Here is a 22,355-nt window from a genome sequence, read left to right as displayed (position 1 = left end):
GTCCACATCTTCCACTAGGAGACAACACAACTCCAACAGTCCAACACATCAGACACTAAATTAACCGTTTCTAATGCCCAGAACACATAGTACTGGGTTGTCATGGGACAACAGTCAAGTCTCTATTGAGATCTGTTGAGATTCACTGCATTGTTTTCTGGAGACGTCACAGTCAGAGAAAACGGACATTTAGAAAATACTGATCCTTCCTGTCTTCCCTGGACGCCTTTTACCAGATACTATTTCTGGAGTTAATATTGTGATGTAAAGATGAATGTCTACTGTACTTTGGTTTGTCCAGTTATCTGATAATGGTCCTATCAGGTCTATAAATCTGGTGAAACCTCTATCCCAGAAGAAATGAACCATTAGGATCTCAGATGGGACTTTCTGGATGTTCTGGGGTTGTCTGGGAGAGAGGAAAGCCCAGAAGAAATGAACCATTAGGATCTCAGATGGGACTTTCTGGATGTTCTGGGGTTGTCTGGGAGAGAGGAAAGCCCAGAAGAAATGAACCATTAGGATCTCAGATGGGACTTTCTGGATGTTCTGGGGTTGTCTGGGAGAGAGGAAAGCCCAGAAGAAATGAACCATTAGGATCTCAGATGGGACTTTCTGGATGTTCTGGGGTTGTCTGGGAGAGAGGAAAGTCCAGAAGAAATTAACCATTAGGATCTCAGATGGGACATTCTGGATGTTCTGGGGTTGTCTGGGAGAGAGGAAAGCCCAGAAGAAATGAACCATTAGGATCTCAGATGGGACTTTCTGGATGTTCTGGGGTTGTCTGGGAGAGAGGAAAGTCCAGAAGAAATGAACCATTAGGATCTCAGATGGGACTTTCTGGATGTTCTGGGGTTGTCTGGGAGAGAGGAAAGCCCAGAAGAAATTAACCATTAGGATCTCAGATGGGACTTTCTGGATGTTCTGGGGTTGTCTGGGAGAGAGGAAAGCCCAGAAGAAATGAACCATTAGGATCTCAGATGGGACTTTCTGGATGTTCTGGGGTTGTCTGGGAGAGAGGAAAGTCCAGAAGAAATGAACCATTAGGATCTCAGATGGGACATTCTGGATGTTCTGGGGTTGTCTGGGAGAGAGGAAAGCCCAGAAGAAATGAACCATTAGGATCTCAGATGGGACTTTCTGGATGTTCTGGGGTTGTCTGGGAGAGAGGAAAGTCCAGAAGAAATGAACCATTAGGATCTCAGATGGGACATTCTGGATGTTCTGGGGTTGTCTGGGAGAGAGGAAAGCCCAGAAGAAATGAACCATTAGGATCTCAGATGGGACTTTCTGGATGTTCTGGGGTTGTCTGGGAGAGAGGAAAGTCCAGAAGAAATGAACCATTAGGATCTCAGATGGGACTTTCTGGATGTTCTGGGGTTGTCTGGGAGAGAGGAAAGCCCGGAAGAAATGAACCATTAGGATCTCAGATGGGACTTTCTGGATGTTCTGGGGTTGTCTGGGAGAGAGGAAAGCCCAGAAGAAATGAACCATTAGGATCTCAGATGGGACTTTCTGGATGTTCTGGGGTTGTCTGGGGAGAGGAAAGTCCAGAAGAAATGAACCATTAGGATCTCAGATGGGACATTCTGGATGTTCTGGGGTTGTCTGGGGAGAGAAGCCCAGAAGAAATGAACCATTAGGATCTCAGATGGGACTTTCTGGATGTTCTGGGGTTGTCTGGGAGAGAGGAAAGCCCAGAAGAAATAAACCATTAGGATCTCAGATGGGACTTTCTGGATGTTCTGGGGTTGTCTGGGAGAGAGGAAAGCCCAGAAGTAATTAAACATTAGGATCTCAGATGGGACTTTCTGAATGTTCTGGGGTTGTCTGGGAGAGAGGAAAGCCCAGAAGAAATGAACCATTTGGATCTCAGATGGGACTTTCTGGATGTTCTGGGGTTGTCTGGGAGAGAGGAAAGCCCAGAAGCGTAATTCATTTCCACCTAAAAGTAGTATCACATTTGGGGCTATATGGTATTTTTGTCTATAGTGATCTTGGAGATGACCCTGGGGCCTCAGACAAAGCTTCAGATCAACAACATGTGTTTGGTTGGCCATAGCTGTATGTTCAGAGTTTTCTGTCCATAGCTCAGTTGTGTGTTCATAGTTGTGTTCATTATTTATTATTTTAACAGGGAGTCCCATTATGACCAAGGTCTCTTTCAAGGGAACCCTGCATCTTACAATTATACACAATTTATACACCAGAAAATACCCCAGAAAATACAAAATAAACAGCTTTAAAAAGTTCAAGAGAATATAAAAATACAAAACACACTGAAGGACAATAATCACAGTCCTCGACAGAGAGGTCCTCAATCAGCAGAGAGGTCCTCAATCAGCAGAGAGGTCCTCAATCAGCAGAGAGGTCCTCAATCAGCAGAGAGGTTCTCAATCAGCAGAGAGGTCCTCAATCAGCAGAGAGGTCCTCAATCAGCAGAGAGGTTCTCAATCAGCAGAGAGGTAATCAATCAGCAGAGAGGTCCTCAATCCGCAGAGAGGTTCTCAATCAGCAGAGAGGTTCTCAATCAGCAGAGAGGTCCTCAATCAGCAGAGAGGTTCTCAATCAGCAGAGAGGTCCTCAATCAGCAGAGAGATCCTCAATCAGCAGAGAGGTTCTCAATCAGCAGAGAGGTCCTCAATCAGCAGAGAGGTCCTCAATCAGCAGAGAGGTTCTCAATCAGCAGAGAGGTCCTCAATCAGCAGAGAGATCCTCAATCAGCAGAGAGGTTCTCAATCAGCAGAGAGGTCCTCAATCAGCAGAGAGGTTCACAATCAGCAGAGAGGTCCTCAATCAGCAGAGAGGTTCTCAATCAGCAGAGAGGTCCTCAATCAGCAGAGAGGTTCTCAATCAGCAGAGAGGTCCTCAATCAGCAGAGAGATCCTCAATCAGCAGAGAGGTCCTCAATCAGCAGAGAGATCCTCAATCAGCAGAGAGGTCCTCAATCAGCAGAGAGGTCCTCAATCAGCAGAGAGGTCCTCAATCAGCAGAGAGGTTCTCAATCAGCAGAGAGGTCCTCAATCAGCAGAGTGGTTCCCAAATAAACAGAGAGGTCCTCAGTCAGCAGAGAGGTCCTCAATCAGCAGAGAGGTCCTCAATCAGCAGAGAGGTCCTCAGTCAGCAGAGAGGTTTTCAGTCAGCAGAGAGGTTTTCAGTCAGCAGAGAGGTTCTCAATCAGCAGAGAGGTTCTCAATCAGCAGAGAAGTCCTCAGTCAGCAGAGAGGTTCTCAGTCAGCAGAGAGGTTCTCAATCAGCAGAGAAGTCCTCAGTCAGCAGAGAGGTTCTCAATCAGCAGAGAGGTTCTCAATCCGCAGAGAGGTTCTCAATCAGCAGAGAGGTCCTCAATCAGCAGAGAGGTTCTCAATCAGCAGAGAGGTTCTCAATCAGCAGAGAGTCTGTAGCGACAGATCGGGCTATAAGTCTGTAGCAACAGATGAAATTCCAGAGCTATCCATCCTTCTTAACATTATAAGTGTCCTCAGAAGGCTGAAGTTAAGTTTAGCAATACATGTGTAATTTGGCTTTGTCTTTTTCTTAGAGAGAATATGCAGGCCTAGCAAATGCTGTCTCATTATTATAATTCCATTCTAAGTCATCTCTGGCTTGAGGCTTCCTAAGGAACGGATAGAAGATAGAAACAGCTAGGATTGTGAGAGGATTGATAGTCCTCTCTGAGGTATTGTTGCAGAGGCACAAGGGAGCCTAGTGAGTGTTAGAGTCTCTCCCTCTCTCTCCCCTCTCTCTCTTTAACAGAAGTGTCTTGTATAGGGTCTCCACTGTGTCAACAGGGTCTCCAATGTGTCAGCAGGGTCTCCAATGTGTCAGCAGGGTCTCCACTGTGTCAGCAGGGTCTCCACTGTGTCAACAGGGTCTCCACTGTGTCAACAGGGTCTGCACTGTGTCAACAGGGTCTGCACTGTGTCAACAGGGTCTCCACTGTGTCAAAAGGGTCTCCACTGTGTCAGCAGGGTCTCCACTGTGTCAGCAGGGTCTCCACTGTGTCAGCAGGGTCTCCACTGTAAGACTGATGATAGGAGAGGGGCCATGCGTATTGCGTACACACCAACACCCTGCGTGAGTTGTCATACACACAACTCATCTGATCGTTTACGATTGATGGAACTGTATAATCTAATTCATCTGATTGTTTACGATTGATGGAACTGTATAATCTAATTCATCTGATTGTTTACGATTGATGGAACTTTATAATGTAATTCCATTTTTGAGGCTCTGTGATAGCAGACATCTTTACTACAGAGTAGATTATTTTGGTCCCTCTCCACCATCTCCTTCTCCCTCTCTTCCTCGCTCCTCCTCTCTCCACCATCTCCTTCTCCCTCTCTCGCTCCTCCTCTCTCCACCATCTCCTTCTCCTTCTCTCTCTCCCCTCCTCTCTCCACCATCTCCTTCTCCCTCTCTCTCCTCTGCGCTCCTCCTCTTTCCACCATCTCCTTCTCTCTCTCTCTCTCCTCCTCTTTCCACCATCTCCTTCTCCCTCTCTCCTCCATCTCCCTCTCTCTCCTCCTCTCACCTCCTCGCTCCACCATCTCCTTCTCCATCTCTCTCCTCCTCGCTCCACCATCTCCTTCTCCCTTTCTCTCCTCCTCGCTCCTCCTCTCTCTACCATCTCCTTCTCCCTCTCACTCTTCTCCTCTCTCCACCATCTCCTTCTCCCTCCTTCTCCCTCTCTCTCTTCACCATCTCCTTCTCCCTCTCTCTCCTCCATCTCCTTCTCCCTCTCTCCTCCACGCTCCTCCTCTTTCCACCATCTCCTTCTCCCTCCCTCTCCTCCTCTCTCCTCCTCTCTCCATCATCTCCTTCTCCCTCTCTCTCTCCTCCTCGCTCCTCCATCTCCTTCTCCCCCTCTCTTTCCTCCTCTCTCCTCCATCTCCTTCTCCCCCTCTCTCTCATCCTCTCTCCTCCATCTCCTTCTCCTTCTCTCCTCTGCACTCCTCCTCGCTCCACCATCTCCTTCTCCCTATCTCCTCCATCTGTCTCCTCCTCTCTCCTCCTCTCTCCACCATCTCCATCTCCCTCTCTCTCTCCTCCTCGCTCCACCATCTCCATCTCCCTCTCTCTCTCCTCCTCGCTCCTCCTCTCTCCACTATCTCCTTCTCCATCCATCATCTCCTTCTCCCTTTCTCTCCTCCTCGCTCCAACATCTCCTTCTCCCTCTCTCTCCTCCTCGCTCCTCCTCCCTCCACCATCTCCTTCTCCCCCTCTCTCCTCCTCTCTCCACCATCTCCTTCTCCCTCTCTCTCTCCTCCTCTCTCCACCATCTCCTCCTCCCTCTCTCTCTCCTCCTCGCTCCTCCATCTCCATCTCCCCCTCTCTCTCCTCCATCTCCTTCTCCCTCTCTCCTCCTCACTCCTCCATCTCCTCCTCTTCAGTTGACCTTTACAGTCCCTACATTGAGACACAACTTTGGCTCCTACATTTGTAAACAAGTGGGGACCTATTTCCTCTCTACAGAGATAATGTTTTTTCCAAACACAAATTTAAATATGCAACATTTTGATTATGACTATGATGAATAACAAAAATCGGAGCCCAAATATTGAATGGTACAAAAATATTTGATCAATCAAAATAATCCTAAATAGCCTCTTGAGGAGCTGGGGAGGTCTATGGATGAGCATGTTCTCAGTACATGTTTAATAAATGTGGTATATATCTGAAAGTAAACAACCCTCAAAAATGTGACTAATGGTGTGTGTGCATGTGCATGTGTTTCTGAGAGTTGTCAGTCAATGATGCACACTCAATCAAACACTCTCTTTCTCTCTCTTTCTCTCCCGTTCTTTTGTTCCCGTTCTCTGTATCTCTTCCTTTCTCTCGCTCCCTCTCGTTCTCTCCCTCTTGTTCTCTCTCTCGTTCTCCCCTCTCGTTCTCTCATTCTCTCTCTCTCTAACACACACAGTAAGTGGCTCTAATCAGCATCCCTCCTCCTCCTCCTCCTCCACCAAAACAACCCAACAGAAACTCTTGCATCAGCATCAAAGCTTACCTCTCTATTCAGCAATCAAGAAATGTCCCCCTTCTGCAGCACTTAACAACAGACAGAGAAACTCTAAGACGGTGAGCCTGATGGATTCCCTTCACCGCAATAAAGGCCTCTTACTGAACATCTATCACAACATAATTCTGTCATAACAGGCCATGGCAGCTCATGACAACCCAGCTATCTGTTGTTGTAAAGTGCAAAACATTTTATTAGCTTATTATGCTAGTGCATTGACTTGATAGTTATAAACATTTCCCATAACACCAGAATAGGATTGTTCCAATGATGAACAGAACATTAGATTGAGGAGGGTTTGCTTTGAGCAGGTTCCCAAAGGTTCTCATGTACACAGAGTCAGACACAGTGGGCTTAAGCCTGCGTTTAGATGAGAGGTACAATCAAACATCCTGGAGCCAAGAGAGCCATGGTGACAGATGCCGTTGCTGTAAATTGCTACCTGTTCTCCTGTCCTCCCTCCTTCCCCTCCCTTCATCCTCGCCCCCTCCACCCCCCTCTTATTTCTGGGCCTTTATGAAGCGGCAGCTCTGAGGGATCTGACAGGGTCTAATTCTCTCTCCCACAGGAATTGGGCTTCTGTTATAAATACACCAGCACCAGTCTCATCATGGGAGCATGGAGCTGAGAACTCACACTGTGTGTGTGTGTTTAACAGAATACTACTGTCGCTGTGTGAAAAGAAAAATGTGTCCTGCTTGACGAGTGGGGCTGTGTTTTCCAGGTAACAGCCTCTTGCAGCTTCACTTAGCCCAAACTCCAAACCCCATCACTTCACTTAGCCCAAACTCCAAACCCATCACTTCACTTAGCCCAAACTCCAAACCCATCACTTCACTTAGCCCAAACTCCAAACCCATCACTTCACTTAGCCCAAACTCCAAACCCCATCACTTCACTTAGCCCAAACTCCAAACCCATCACTTCACTTAGCCCAAACTCCAAACCCATCACTTCACTTAGCCCAAACTCCAAACCCATCACTTCACTTAGCCCAAACTCCAAACCCATCACTTCACTTAGCCCAAACTCCAAACCCCATCACTTCACTTAGCCCAAACTCCAAACCCATCACTTCACTTAGCCCAAACTCCAAACCCCATCACTTCAATTGCACCCAAGGTGGTCACAGTGACTTTTGGGCTTTTTTCTATGTGTGACCAATATTGCTAAGTGTATCTTTCACATTACTCACAGTTACCTATTTATTCTGTCTGTCTGTCTGTCTGTCTGTCTGTCTGTCTGTCTGTCTGTCTGTCTGTCTGTCTGTCTGTCTGTCTGTCTGTCTGTCTGTCTGTCTGTCTGTTTGTCTGTAGTCCAGAGAGCTGTCTGTCTGTCTGTCTGTCCGTAGTCAGAGAGCTGTCTGTACAGGAGAGTAGTGTTGTGGAATAGAGGTGAGGTTTGGGCCCCTGGGCCAGCAGCACCGTCAGGCCCTGCCACTCCCCTTCTCACCCTATCACACATCCACCTCACTGGGCAGACAGCAGAGGGATGGGCCCCTCTCCCACAGCTACACCAGGCTGATGTGATATCCATATTGATGTGCACCACAGATCGATGGATAGGACAACAAGAGGGTGGATGGATAGAGGCCACAGGCAGACAGGGAAACAGACGCTGCCTGGAGGTGAGATACATCCTACTTTCATTTAAAACTTCAATGCTCAGTGTATTGAACATTTAAAAGTTTGCTGTTGCCAGTATGTGCAGGGATGGAAATTAAGTTCGCCCGCTCTTTAGCTGAAGTGAATATACAGTGTTATAGTTTCTGATCACAAGTTAGGCTTTTCACGAGATAATTAACATAATTGTTCAGAGTTAATAAATACTTTAGAGTTTATCGTCACTTTAAAGAAATCAAAATCAAATCAAAGGTGAAAGGTGAAAGGTGAAAGGAGAGGTTCTCCTACTCACTCAGTCATGCGCTGAATCCTTGTCTCAGCCATGGTGCTGTTGATGACTGGAGGCCCCATGGGGACCCACTGGCCCTCTTCTGGCACTGCTTCAGCCACTGTAGAGGAAATTGTGATTATTGGGGACACGCATGGGCAATTCATTCATTAAAAATACAGCTAAATGTAAAGGCTTAAACTGATATTTTCGTATTTACATGATTTCATAATTTTGTAAGCAATATTCTGATCTTTTTTAATATGCTCAAATTTAGTATAATATCAAAGCAAATTCTCCTTGGTCTGTGACAATCACTTCCTACGTGACAAAATATAGAAACAAAACAACAATGATCTCTGTTAGTTGAAGAGTACCCATCACAACCTCGCACCCCCCCACACACACCACATCTGTTCTCAACGACTATGGGATTGTGATGGTATCTCTGCCCTTGTCTATCTAATCACAGTAAATCATGCTGTGTGTCATCTTGTCTACACTCAGATGAAATACTGCCAGAGTGCAGGGAGAGTTGTTGGTACCATTGCCATTTAGCTTGGGTTGTTTTGAGTTATTAAAAAGTAGATTTATGTAAAGAGAGCAGAGGAAGTGCATTCAAATCTTTTATTTGGTGTAATAAATTACACATCCACCCACCCACAGAGAGAGAGAGAGAGAGAGAGAGGCAGAGAGAGAGAGAGAGGCAGAGAGAGAGAGAGAGAGAGCTGTAGATGTCCCAGCCAGCGTCTTTAACCTAAAACAGAGTGATAGGTGAGAGAAGAAGACATCAACACAACACATGGTCACTTTTAGAGAAATACACAACTCATTTACATTCAGGTAAAGTAGTAACTTGATTTATTTAGCATTTTGTTTCATTGTTTGTACTGGAAAAACAGGAAAAGGTCCTGGCACACTTCCGGTCAGATGCAAATGTATTTTAATAGTAGCTGAGCTTTCGTTCAGTCGAGATTCATCTGAGCATGCCTCCAGCACCTTCACTAACCAGTTTTGGGTGTGTGGTTATTCTCTTCGTTATTTACATGAAAGTTTGAAATCATTGTCAAGGAAGCACTTACTGCGGCACTTCCACAGTGGGTTGGAAGAAAGTTTCTCACTGTATGTTTCCAGACTCATCTAGGCCAATATTAAATAAAAGCAGCTGCTGAGAGTAGAGCTTCACCACAGGTGAGCAGGCAGAGAGGAGGTGTCTAGGAGCTGCCAGCATCTGACATGAGGTTCCACGGTTCACTGGGCCAGCTAAGAGTGTGTGAGTGTGTGTGTGTGTGTGTGTGTGTGTGTGTGTGTGTGTGTGTGTGTGTGTGTGTGTGTGTGTGTGTGTGTGTGTGTGTGTGTGTGTGTGTGTGTGTGTGTGTGTGTGTGTGTGTGTACGTTGTGAGTGACACGGGAGATGGAGTGTGTGTGTGTGAATCAGAGTAAATCATTATTTGTAAGAAGAGAGAAGTACGTGAGAGGGATAGAATACATGGATAAACATGCATTCCTTTCCATTCTCTGTGGATTAAACAGGCATTCCTTTCCACTCTCTGTGGATTAAACATGCATTCCTTTCCATTCTCTCTGGATTATACATGCATTCCTTTCCACTCTCTGTGGATTAAACATGCATTCCTTTCCATTATCTGTGGATTAAACAGGCATTCCTTTCCACTCTCTGTGGATTAAACAGGCATTCCTTTCCATTCTCTGTGGATTAAACAGGCATTCCTTTCCACTCTCTGTGGATTAAACAGGCATTCTATTCCACTCTCTGTGGATTAAACAGGAATTCCTTTCCATTCTCTGTGGATTAAACATGCATTCCTTTCCACTCTCTGTGGATTAAACAGGCATTCCTTTCCATTCTCTGTGGATTAAACATGCATTCCTTTCCACTCTCTGTGGATTAAACAGGCATTCCTTTCCATTCTCTGTGGATTAAACAGGCATTCCTTTCCATTCTCTGTGGATTAAACATGCATTCCTTTCCATTCTCTGTGGATTAAACATGCATTCCTTTCCATTCTCTGTGGATTAAACAGGCATTCCTTTCCATTCTCTGTGGATTAAACAGGCATTCCTTTCCATTCTCTGTGGATTAAACATGCATTCCTTTCCATTCTCTGTGGATTAAACATGCATTCCTTTCCACTCTCTGTGGATTGAACATGCATTCCTTTCCACTCTCTGTGGATTAAACATGCATTCCTTTCCATTCTCTGTGGATTAAACATGCATTCCTTTCCACTCTCTGTGGATTGAACATGCATTCCTTTCCACTCTCTGTGGATTAAACATGCTTTCCTTTCCATTCTCTGTGGATTAAACATGCATTCCTTTCCATTCTCTGTGGATTAAACAGACATTCCTTTCCATTCTCTGTGGATTAAACAGGCATTCCTTTCCATTCTCTGTGGATTAAACATGCATTCCTTTCCATTCTCTGTGGATTAAACATGCATTCCTTTCCACTCTCTGGATTAAACATGCATTCCTTTCCACTCTCTGTGGATTAAACAGGCATTCCTTTCCATTCTCTGTGGATTAAACATGCATGCCTTTCCATTCTCTGTGGATTAAACATGCATTCCTTTCATTCTCTGTGGATTAAACATGCATTCCTTTCCATTCTCTGTGGATTAAACAGGCATTCCTTTCCATTCTCTGTGGATTAAACAGGCATTCCTTTCCATTCTCTGTGGATTAAACAGGCATTCCTTTCCATTCTCTGTGGATTAAACAGGCATTCCTTTCCATTCTCTGTGGATTAAACAGGCATTCCTTTCCATTCTCTGTGGATTAAACATGCATTCCTTTCCATTCTCTGTGGATTAAACATGCATTCCTTTCCACTCTGTGGATTAAACAGGCATTCCTTTCCATTCTCTGTGGATTAAACAGGCATTCCTTTCCATTCTCTGTGGATTAAACATGCATTCCTTTCCATTCTCTGTGGATTAAACATGCATTCCTTTCCACTCTCTGGATTAAACATGCATTCCTTTCCACTCTCTGTGGATTAAACAGGCATTCCTTTCCATTCTCTGTGGATTAAACATGCATTCCTTTCCATTCTCTGTGGATTAAACATGCATTCTTTTCCATTCTCTGTGGATTAAACATGCATTCCTTTCCACTCTCTGTGGATTAAACATGCATTCCTTTCCACTCTCTGTGGATTAAACATGCATTCCTTTCCATTCTCTGTGGATTAAACAGGCATTCCTTTCCATTCTCTGTGGATTAAACATGCATTCCTTTCATTCTCTGTGGATTAAACATGCATTCCTTTCCATTCTCTGTGGATTAAACAGGCATTCCTTTCCATTCTCTGTGGATTAAACAGGCATTCCTTTCCATTCTCTGTGGATTAAACATGCATGCCTTTCCATTCTCTGTGGATTAAACATGCATTCCTTTCATTCTCTGTGGATTAAACATGCATTCCTTTCCATTCTCTGTGGATTAAACAGGCATTCCTTTCCATTCTCTGTGGATTAAACATGCATTCCTTTCATTCTCTGTGGATTAAACATGCATTCCTTTCCATTCTCTGTGGATTAAACAGGCATTCCTTTCCATTCTCTGTGGATTAAACAGGCATTCCTTTCCATTCTCTGTGGATTAAACAGGCATTCCTTTCCATTCTCTGTGGATTAAACAGGCATTCCTTTCCATTCTCTGTGGATTAAACAGGCATTCCTTTCCATTCTCTGTGGATTAAACATGCATTCCTTTCCATTCTCTGTGGATTAAACATGCATTCCTTTCCACTCTCTGGATTAAACATGCATTCCTTTCCACTCTCTGTGGATTAAACAGGCATTCCTTTCCATTCTCTGTGGATTAAACATGCATTCCTTTCCATTCTCTGTGGATTAAACATGCATTCCTTTCCATTCTCTGTGGATTAAACATGCATTCCTTTCCACTCTCTGTGGATTAAACATGCATTCCTTTCCACTCTCTGTGGATTAAACATGCATTCCTTTCCATTCTCTGTGGATTAAACACGCATTCATTTCCATTCTTTGTGGATTAAACATACATTCCTTTCCATTCTCTGTGGATTAAACAGGCATTCCTTTCCATTCACTGTGGATTAAACAGGCATTCCTTTCCATTCTCTGTGGATTAAACAGGCATTCCTTTCCATTCTTTGTGGATTAAACAGACATTCCTTTCCATTCTCTGTGGATTAAACCGGCATTCCTTTCCATTCTCTGTGGATTAAACATGCATTCCTTTCCATTCTCTCTGGATTATACATGCATTCCTTTCCACTCTCTGTGGATTAAACATGCATTCCTTTCCATTCTCTGTGGATTAGACATGCATTCCTTTCCACTCTCTGTGGATTAAACATGCATTCCTTTCCATTCTCTGTGGATTAAACATGCATTCCTTTCCATTCTCTGTGGATTAGACATGCATTCCTTTCCACTCTCTGTGGATTAAACAGGCATTCCTTTCCATTCTCTGTGGATTAAACAGGCATTCCTTTCCATTCTCTGTGGATTAAACAGGCATTCCTTTCCATTCTCTGTGGATTAAACATGCATTCCTTTCCATTCTCTGTGGATTAAACATGCATTCCTTTCCATTCTCTGTGGATTAGACATGCATTCCTTTCCACTCTCTGTGGATTAAACAGGCATTCCTTTCCATTCTCTGTGGATTAAACAGGCATTCCTTTCCATTCTCTGTAGATTAAACATGCATTCCTTTCCATTCTCTGTGGATTAAACAGGCATTCCTTCCTTTCCTTTCTATTCCACCAGACCACTGTTGCTCTCCACTCCCTTCCCTGTTTAAGTAAACACCATGGAGGGATACATAGAGCATAGAGCTTCAGCACAACCTGTTAGAGAGAACACCCACCTGTCAGAGCCCAAAATATGCAAACGAACACATCAACCTAAGAGGACAGCAACAGTTAAGCAATAAGGCCAGAGGGGTGTGGTATATGGCCAATATACCATGTCTGTTGCTGTTCTTACACACGACGCAAAGCAGAGTGCCTGGACACAGCCCTTAACATTGGTATATTGGCCATATACTACAATCCCCCAAGGTGCCTTATTGCTATTATAAACTAGTTACCAATGTAATTAGAACAGTAAAAATACATGTTTGCCATATCCGTGGTATAATATTCACCATTAGAATATCAACTGAGTACAGCTGAATATACTGGCATTTTTGCTTGTTTTTAGCTGTTTTTTTAGCTAGTTTTCCTAGTGCTTGGACACACAGGAGTAACTAGTCTGTCTGTTGTTAGTGACAGAACAGACAGTAATCTAGTGCTTGGACACACAGGAGTAACTAGTCTGTCTGTTGTTAGTGACAGAACAGACAGTAATCTAGTGCTTGGACACACAGGAGTAACTAGTCTGTCTGTTGTTAGTGACAGAACAGACAGTAATCTAGTGCTTGGACACACAGGAGTAACTAGTCTGTCTGTTGTTAGTGACAGAACAGACAGTAATCTAGTGCTTGGACACACAGGAGTAACTAGTCTGTCTGTTGTTAGTGACAGAACAGACAGTAATCTAGTGCGTGGACACACAGGAGTAACTAGTCTGTCTGTTGTTAGTGACAGAACAGACAGTAATCTAGTGCTTGGACACACAGGAGTAACTAGTCTGTCTGTTGTTAGTGACAGAACAGACAGTAATCTAGTGCTTGGACACACAGGAGTAACTAGTCTGTCTGTTGTTAGTGACAGAACAGACAGTAATCTAGTGCTTGGACACACAGGAGTAACTAGTCTGTCTGTTGTTAGTGACAGAACAGACAGTAATCTAGTGCTTGGACACACAGGAGTAACTAGTCTGTCTGTTGTTAGTGACAGAACAGACAGTAATCTAGTGCTTGGACACACAGGAGTAACTAGTCTGTCTGTTGTTAGTGACAGAACAGACAGTAATCTAGTGCTTGGACACACAGGAGTAACTAGTCTGTCTGTTGTTAGTGACAGAACAGACAGTAATCTAGTGCTTGGACACACAGGAGTAACTAGTCTGTCTGTTGTTAGTGACAGAACAGACAGTAATCTAGTGCTTGGACACACAGGAGTAACTAGTCTGTCTGTTGTTAGTGACAGAACAGACAGTAATCTAGTGCTTGGACACACAGGAGTAACTAGTCTGTCTGTTGTTAGTGACAGAACAGACAGTAATCTAGTGCTTGGACACACAGGAGTAACTAGTCTGTCTGTTGTTAGTGACAGAACAGACAGTAATCTAGTGCTTGGACACACAGGAGTAACTAGTCTGTCTGTTGTTAGTGACAGAACAGACAGTAATCTAGTGCTTGGACACACAGGAGTAACTAGTCTGTCTGTTGTTAGTGACAGAACAGACAGTAATCTAGTGCTTGGACACACAGGAGTAACTAGTCTGTCTGTTGTTAGTGACAGGACAGGAGTAACTTGAGCAATTTCTTCAAATATCAAATGGAGAACTTGAAAATAGAGGCAAAATAAGTGCTTTTTTGACTTGTTTAGAAAGAAGGGAGCTTGACAGGAAATGCATTGAATGGTGTTGTGGTGAGCATGCTGGACGGTGAGAGAGGAGGATTTACACCTACCTATAGAACACACAACATCAACGTGTTCAACACGTCAGGAGGAAGAAGCCTAATAAGGTATAGAGAGGATGTAACGCAGGGAAAACATCCCAGCCCTATCCAGACATCCATTCGAAGGTAAGCACATCAGATATAGCTACTCTAGCCCCGGTAAACAGCAGCACAGTGAAAGACCTGATCAATGCTCCAACCAGACATGCTCTCAGCCCACCACAGGCCTTCCAGTACAGTTAATGTAGGAGTTTGTTCACAGTGTGGAAACACATCAATATCCTTAACATTGGTAGGCTGCAGCTACATCAATTACCACTGCAGAGCACTTGTAACCTGGTTTCTCACCTCTCTGCTACCGTTAGGACAAGTCCATCGACCCCCTGCGTGGTGTGTTCTAACTTACCGCTGAGCTCTCCTTCCAGAACCTGCTCCATGTGTCGCATCATGGCCTCCAGGTCGCTGTCCTGAGGAACAACAAAGGTCAGAGTTCACACTCAGTTATCGTTTATTATATTTACAGCTGTTTAACTTGGCATTTTGATGTAAATGACAGGGTCAAACGGTCATCATAATACACGTGCTGGAGTATCCTGAGTATGTTTCACCGGTATAAAACAAACCTAGAGAATCACTTGAGCAGGTGTCCAAACAGTCCAACTACACACAGAGAGGTAGTGGATCTCAGGAGATGGAGGTCAGTGAGCTGAGCCGCACAACAACAACAAGCACACAGCAGCTCTCTCAGGGATTCCCCGACCCTGTCAGATATGTCAGGTAGGGGTTCCGATCCCTTCCCCCTACAGACAGCAACAGCCAATCACACTGTCTGTATAGACCCCACATCCCAGCATCCCCCTCTCTCCGTGGCCCCCAGGGCACCACACCACCACGGCACCGCTGCTGAGGAGAAATGCAAACATCAGCCATGAGACATCTTTCAGCTGTCAGATTGTCAGAAGGAGCTCCTCTCCGTGGCGTCACATGACAATGTCTCCATTGATGAGGCTCCAAGGGCCAGGAAACAGCAGCTGCTGCATAGCCTCAGTGTGTGTTAGACCCTGGCTGGACTCTCCTGGGTACAGCATTGTGCTGTGTGCCACATCCATATGACAAAGGAGGGGAAAGACGGAGTCACCCCCGTTACCCTGCGTTACTGTCACCCAACAGGATGGCGTGGAGAGACAAATGTCGCAGCGCAAGCTACAAGGAGCTGGAGAAAATGAGTGAGTGTTTGGATGAAGCCACACTGGCACCATCTCAGAGGTGAGGTGAAGCGTGCAGTGCCCTACTATACAACTAATGAATCTGTGGGAAATGTGTCTTCATCTAGGAGGACAAACCTGTACAAGCAGGGAGTGCATGGTGAAGAGAGAACTCGTCTAAACCGTTTCTCCTCCACTGGATTCACTCGGACACCACCACAGCTGAAAGGCTACATCCAACTACCTGCCATGTGTGGTAGCAGAATCACAATTAGTTAGGTAACATTGATAAATAAGATGTTTAATTGACATAATAATGCTGATGTGAGATACTTGTCATTAGGATGCCTTCTTTTTGGATGATACTGTTGGCAGTGTGCAGTTCTCCCTTCTCTGCCAGGGCTCAGTTACTTGGGGCCCAGAGAGAGGAGAGGTCAGGTTAGTCTTATCTGTGAATGTGTCTGAAACTATTCCTAAACCATGTGAAGGGATGGCGTGATTAAAGGGGACCAGTTACTTGAGGTCCAGAGAGAGGAGAGGTCAGGTTAGTCTTATCTGTGGATGTGTCTGTAACTATTCCTAAACCATGTGAAGGGATGGCGTGATTAAAGGGGACCAGTTACTTGGGGCCCAGAGAGGGGAGAAGTCAGGTTAGTCTTATCTGTGAATGTGTCTGTAACTATTCCTAAACCATGTGAAGGGATGGCGGGATTAAAGGGGACCAGTTACTTGGGGCCCAGAGAGGGGAGAAGTCAGGTTAGTCTTATCTGTGAATGAGTCTGTAACTATTCCTAAACCATGTGAAGGGATGGCGGGATTAAAGGGGACCAGTTACTTGGGGCCCAGAGAGGGGAGAAGTCAGGTTAGTCTTATCTGTCAATGTGTCTGTAACTATTCCTAAACCATGTGAAGGGATGGCGTGATTAAAGGGGACCAGTTAGTTGGCTCCACAATGTCTGTGTGCCAGTCACACCTCTCCGTGAGCTTGTCCAGGAGGGGTTGTATTTTTGATGTATCTAGAATTGACAATTGATATATGCCATTGGATGAGGTAATGTTTTGGTACTATGTTGTACCAAGAACGAGAAGTAGAACCTCATTTTAGGAGAGCAAACTGAACGATAATTTATAGCTTATGCTGTCTGGCTATGGGATACTCCTCTCTCAAGTAAAGTCTTCCTTTGTAATGTTCCTAAGATCTGCTATTTGTCATGTGAGTTGAGAGGGGTGTGTCTTAGCTATAAATGATACTAAGAATTGTTTTGTAAGCACTCTCAGAGAATTCATTTATAGACACTGAATTGATCTGAGAGTCAAACAGGGCTATGGTGAAGCTCATATAATTAAATATGGACTTTATGATATAACTCTGACTTGTGTGTGGTTTGTGGTTTGCTCTCTCATGATTTGGTAATACAGGACATTTCCACGACACATACTTATCTCTAGCAACACACTCATTTACCAACTCCCAAAGCTGAATTCTTCTTTTTTATTTGGCCGCTTTGTTCTTTTCTACCTTTCTCCCAACAGTGACAAATAGTTTTAATCTAGCTTGGCCTTCCTTCTCTCATGGTGCAGTTGGAAGAGATTGGGTTGCAGCCCTGAAATATCCCCTCGTGTGTGTGTCGGGGGAAAGAGGGAATATATTTTTTCTCTGGGGGGGGGTAGAATGCTGAATGAAAATCATTGCGTAACTAAATTAAGAATGAACTAGCTTCTCTTGGTTTGATGCAGTCAAGACAGGTATTATGTAATCAGATGGGATGATAAATAACTAGCAAGAAGTTAATCTACTAGCGCGAGTTAACAGTACTTGCCATCTCTCTGTCTCTCTCTGTGTCTCTGTCTCTCTCTGTGTCTCTCTCTCTCTCTGCGTCTCTCTCTGTGTCTCTGTCTCTCTCTGTGTCTCTGTGTCTCTGTGTGTCTCTCTCTGTGTCTCTCTCTCTCTCTGCGTCTCTCTCTGTGTCTCTGTCTCTCTCTCTGTGTGTCTCTCTCTCTCTGCGTCTCTCTCTGTGTGTCTCTCTCTGTCTCTCTCTGTGTCTCTGTCTCTCTCTGTGTCTCTGTCTCTCTCTGTGTCTCTGTCTCTCTCTGTGTCTCTGTCTCTCTCTGTGTCTCTGTCTCTCTCTGTCTCTCTCTCTCTGCGTCTCTCTCTCTCTGTCTCTGTGTGTCTCTGTGTCTCTCTCTGTGTCTCTCTCTCTCTCTGCGTCTCTCTCTGTGTCTCTGTCTCTCTCTGTGTCTCTCTCTCTCTCTGCGTCTCTCTCTGTGTGTCTCTCTCTGTCTCTCTCTGTGTCTCTGTCTCTCTCTGTGTCTTTGTCTCTCTCTGTGTCTCTCTCTCTCTGCGTCTCTCTCTCTCTGCGTCTCTCTCTCTCTGTGTCTCTGTGTGTCTCTGTGTCTCTCTCTGTGTCTCTGTGTCTCTCTCTCTCTGTGTCTCTCTGTCTCTGTGTCTCTCTGTATTTCTGTGCCAGCTCCCATGTCACTCACATTGCACACACAAACACACCCACAGAGCCTCTCCCCTGCTCCCTAGCACCATGCTTTGTTTGTCTCCCTTCCTCTGCTCTGGTTAATAAAGTACAAAAAAAATGATACTACTTCCCTCACTCGGATCGGACCGGACCTGGTGTGGACCAGATGAATGTTTTAAAAATGAATTGTGTCCAGCTGGGAAAGCCCCGCATCCATTTCAAAACGGGCCCTCTAAATCCCATCAGCATTTATTCTCATCATTCAGATTATACAAATTCAAATCATGAAGTGTTTAATGTGATGTGATTTTGATTTAATTTGCAATGATATCAGAGTGATTAGAGGGACAATAGAGCGCTGAGTACCAGACCATTCATTAGCAACCTGACACCCGTTAGTGAGTTGGGTACCAGCAATGCATCAGCACCATTCATGCAGGCTTACAGAGCGCAGAATATGAGGAGAATACCGTGACTCAGTGGCAGTAGTGGTGCATGGGTAAAATCACTGGGGAAGCCCACACTCTCAAAAAGATCCATATTACAACCTACGTGTTGTGATAATTGCATTGTTTGCTCTATAACCTGCTAGTTCACATGCCTTGCCACAGTGATACACAGGCCTTACCACAGTGATACACATGCCTTGCCACAGTGATACACAGGCCTTGCCACAGTGATACACAGGCCTTGCCACAGTGATACACATGCCTTACCACAGTGATACACATGCCTTGCCACAGTGATACACATGCCTTGCCACAGTGATACACATGCCTTACCACAGTGATACACATGCCTTGCCACAGTGATACACATGCCTTGCCACAGTGATACACAGGCCTTGCCACAGTGATACACATGCCTTACCACAGTGATACACATGCCTTGCCACAGTGATACACATGCCTTGCCACAGTGATACACATGCCTTGCCACAGTGATACACAGGCCTTGCCACAGTGATACACATGCCTTGCCACAGTGATACACAGGCCTTGCCACAGTGATACACATGCCTTGCCACAGTGATACACATGCCTTACCACAGTGATACACATGCCTTACCACAGTGATACACAGGCCTTGCCACAGTGATACACAGGCCTTGCCACAGTGATACACAGGCCTTGCCACAGTGATACACAGGCCTTGCCACAGTGATATACAGGCCTAAAGGCCGAGACAACAAGAAGACACAGTGGCAGAATAGATTCAACCACACCTTTGTTTTATCACAAATCTGGAGAGCAACCTCTGTCTAGTGAAGTCCACAAAGCATATTGCAGGTGTCCCAAATTGCTGTGAAACTGGAGAGCACGCAATTCAAATAAATAGTCATAAATATTATGGATTTTAAACATTTATGTACATATAAGTGTCTTATATTGGCAGAAAGGTTACATTCTTGTTAATCTAACTGCACTGTCTGATTGACAGTAGCTATTACAGTGAGAACATGCCATGGGATAGTTTGAGGACGGCGCCCTACTTTTTCATCCAAAGGGTCCCAGCTATATAACATGTAGTGTTGCTTTGTTAGATAAAATCCTTCTTTATATCCCTAAAAGTCCTTTTAGTTGGCGCCATCGATTTGAGTAATCAACTTGCAGAGAAAGGAATCTGAAAATCTACCCCCAAACTTTGTTTCAACAAGTCAAAATACATTTCTATTTACTCCTCAGACAACCTAAAATGTCATCAAACTATAATATTTATTTCGGAAAGAAGTATGTTCAATAGGAAACTGATTGTAGCAGGTGCGCAATGTCTTCATAGCGCGCGCAAACATGAATTTCCAAGACTGTCCCTCTACTAAAACTGATATTTCTTATTCGTTTTTGAAGTTACACGCCTGAAACCTTGAACATAGACTGCTGACACCCTGTGGAAGCCATAGGAATTGCATCCAGGGAGCTAATTTTCAATATGACCTTTCTCTTGCATTTCTAAGAGGATGTTCTCTCTCTCAAAAAAAGTCAGCTTGGTTTTTCTTCTACCATATCTATTGTGTTATATTCTCCTAAATTATTTTAACATTTCTACAAACTTCAAAGTGTTTTCTTTCCAATTATATGCATATCCTGGCTTCAGGGCCTGAACTACAGGCAGTTTACTTTGGGCACGTCATTCAGACCGGAAGTGGAGAAAAAAGGGGCCTAGCCCTAAGAAGGTCATTGGCCTTCTACATCTAGGTACATATTGAACCTCCATCATCTCAGGCCAGGGGCACAACAATGTATTCATTAATGGTTAGATCAGAATCACCATTATAGTCATTGGCCGGGTACGGAGAATTAAGTCAAAGCACAACTCCAAACCCTTATCTCAGTCTAGGGTTGGGCGGTTTACAGTTTTTTGCAATATACCGGTATTGATGCAGGGACTGGCTTGGGTTTTTACTTTACCAAGGTAGGACTGGGTGCTTTACCGTATTCTACCATATACCGGTATTGATGCAGGGACCGGCTTGGGTTTTAACTTTACCAAGGTAGGACTGGGTGCTGTACCGTATTCTACCATATACCGGTATTGATGCAGGGACCGGCTTGGGTTTTTACTTTACCAAGGTAGGACTGGGTGCTGTACCGTATTCTGCCATATACCGGTATTGATGCAGGGACCGGCTTGGGTTTTTACTTTACCAAGGTAGGACTGGGTGCTGTACCGTATTCTACCATATACCGGTATTGATGCAGGGACCAGCTTGGGTTTTTACTTTACCAAGGTAGGACTGGGTGCTGTACCGTATTCTACCATATACCGGTATTGATGCAGGGACCAGCTTGGGTTTTTACTTTACCAAGGTAGGACTGGGTGCTGTACCGTATTCTACGATATACTGGTATTGATGCAGGGACCGGCTTGGGTTTTTACTTTACCAAGGTAGGACTGGGTGTTACACCGTATTCTACCATATACCGGTATTGATGCAGGGACCGGCTTGGGTTTTTACTTTACCAAGGTAGGACTGGGTGCTACACTGTATTCTACCATATACCGGTATTGATGCAGGGACCGGCTTGGGTTTTTACTTTACCAAGGTAGGACTGGGTGCTACACCGTATTCTACCATATACCGGTATTGATGCAGGGACCGGCTTGGGTTTTTACTTTACCAAGGTAGGACTGGGTGCTGTACCGTATTCTACCATATACCGGTATTGATGCAGGGACCGGCTTGGGTTTTTACTTTACCAAGGTAGGACTGGGTGCTACACCGTATTCTACGATATACCGGTATTGATGCAGGGACCAGCTTGGGTTTTTACTTTACCAAGGTAGGACTGGGTGCTGTACCGTATTCTACGATATACCGGTATTGATGCTGGGACCAGCTTGGGTTTTTACTTTACCAAGGTAGGACTGGGTGCTACACCGTATTCTACCATATACCGGTATTGATGCAGGGACTGGCTTGGGTTTTTACTTTACCAAGGTAGGACTGGGTGCTGTACCGTATTCTACCATATACCGGTATTGATGCAGGGACCGGCTTGGGTTTTTACTTTACCAAGGTAGGACTGGGTGCTGTACCATATTCTACGATATACCGGTATTGATGCAGGGACCGGCTTGGGTTTTTACTTTACCAAGGTAGGACTGGGTGCTGTACCGTATTCTACGATATACCGGTATTGATGCAGGGACCGGCTTGGGATTCTAGAACGGGATTTCAATGTTTGGTTTGTTAAATGTTAAACACAGTGTGTAACGTCCATTTTTATAGTTTACTTCGCTACTTGAGTCATGCCTCTCCACAATGCTTTCCACACAGACCTAGCCCCGCCCCCTGCCACTCAAGGAGCGCATTTGTTTTTCCTCATCCAGGAGACACATACAGTCTGCATGGTCAATGCAGCAAATGCAACAATGTTGACAACAATGATGCAGTTGTCACTTTGCTTCTTAATATAAATCTACTAGCATTCTATAATTACACTATTAGCTTGTGTTTCTTACATCTGCAAACAGCTAGTTCGTCTTTTCTTAGCAAGTTGTTCCTAAATCTTGTTAGCCGCAATCACTAGCTAGCTAATAAATGTGTAATTAGATGTGTAATTTAAATGTGTAATTAAATGCGTAATTAGCTATACAGCCTGATAATACCATTGATGGTGTAGATCAGCAACAGTGTCTTCTAAATTAAAGAGGTAAACGCAAAGCAAGAATTTGTTAGCT

The 22,355-nt window shown here is 44.6% G+C and overlaps 1 protein-coding gene across 1 annotated transcript in view; it reads right to left on the bottom strand.

The window, feature by feature from the left end:
* Positions 1-22,355, bottom strand: part of LOC135528688 (serine/threonine-protein kinase Nek11-like) — a 44,959-nt gene that overhangs the window by 1,099 nt on the left and 21,505 nt on the right. The window contains exons 5-6 of the mRNA XM_064957799.1: positions 14,907-14,967; positions 7,940-8,036 (exon numbers count right to left, since the gene is read on the bottom strand). Of these exons, the coding sequence (XP_064813871.1) occupies positions 7,940-8,036; positions 14,907-14,967 (158 nt within the window). The remainder of the gene's footprint in view (positions 1-7,939; positions 8,037-14,906; positions 14,968-22,355) is intronic.

This window comes from Oncorhynchus masou, unplaced genomic scaffold (assembly GCF_036934945.1).
Source record: "Oncorhynchus masou masou isolate Uvic2021 unplaced genomic scaffold, UVic_Omas_1.1 unplaced_scaffold_1020, whole genome shotgun sequence".
In the NCBI taxonomy this organism is placed as follows: Eukaryota; Metazoa; Chordata; class Actinopteri; order Salmoniformes; family Salmonidae; genus Oncorhynchus; species Oncorhynchus masou.
Note: the sequence above shows the minus strand (reverse complement) of the source record. Positions and strands in the feature narration are given on the sequence as shown.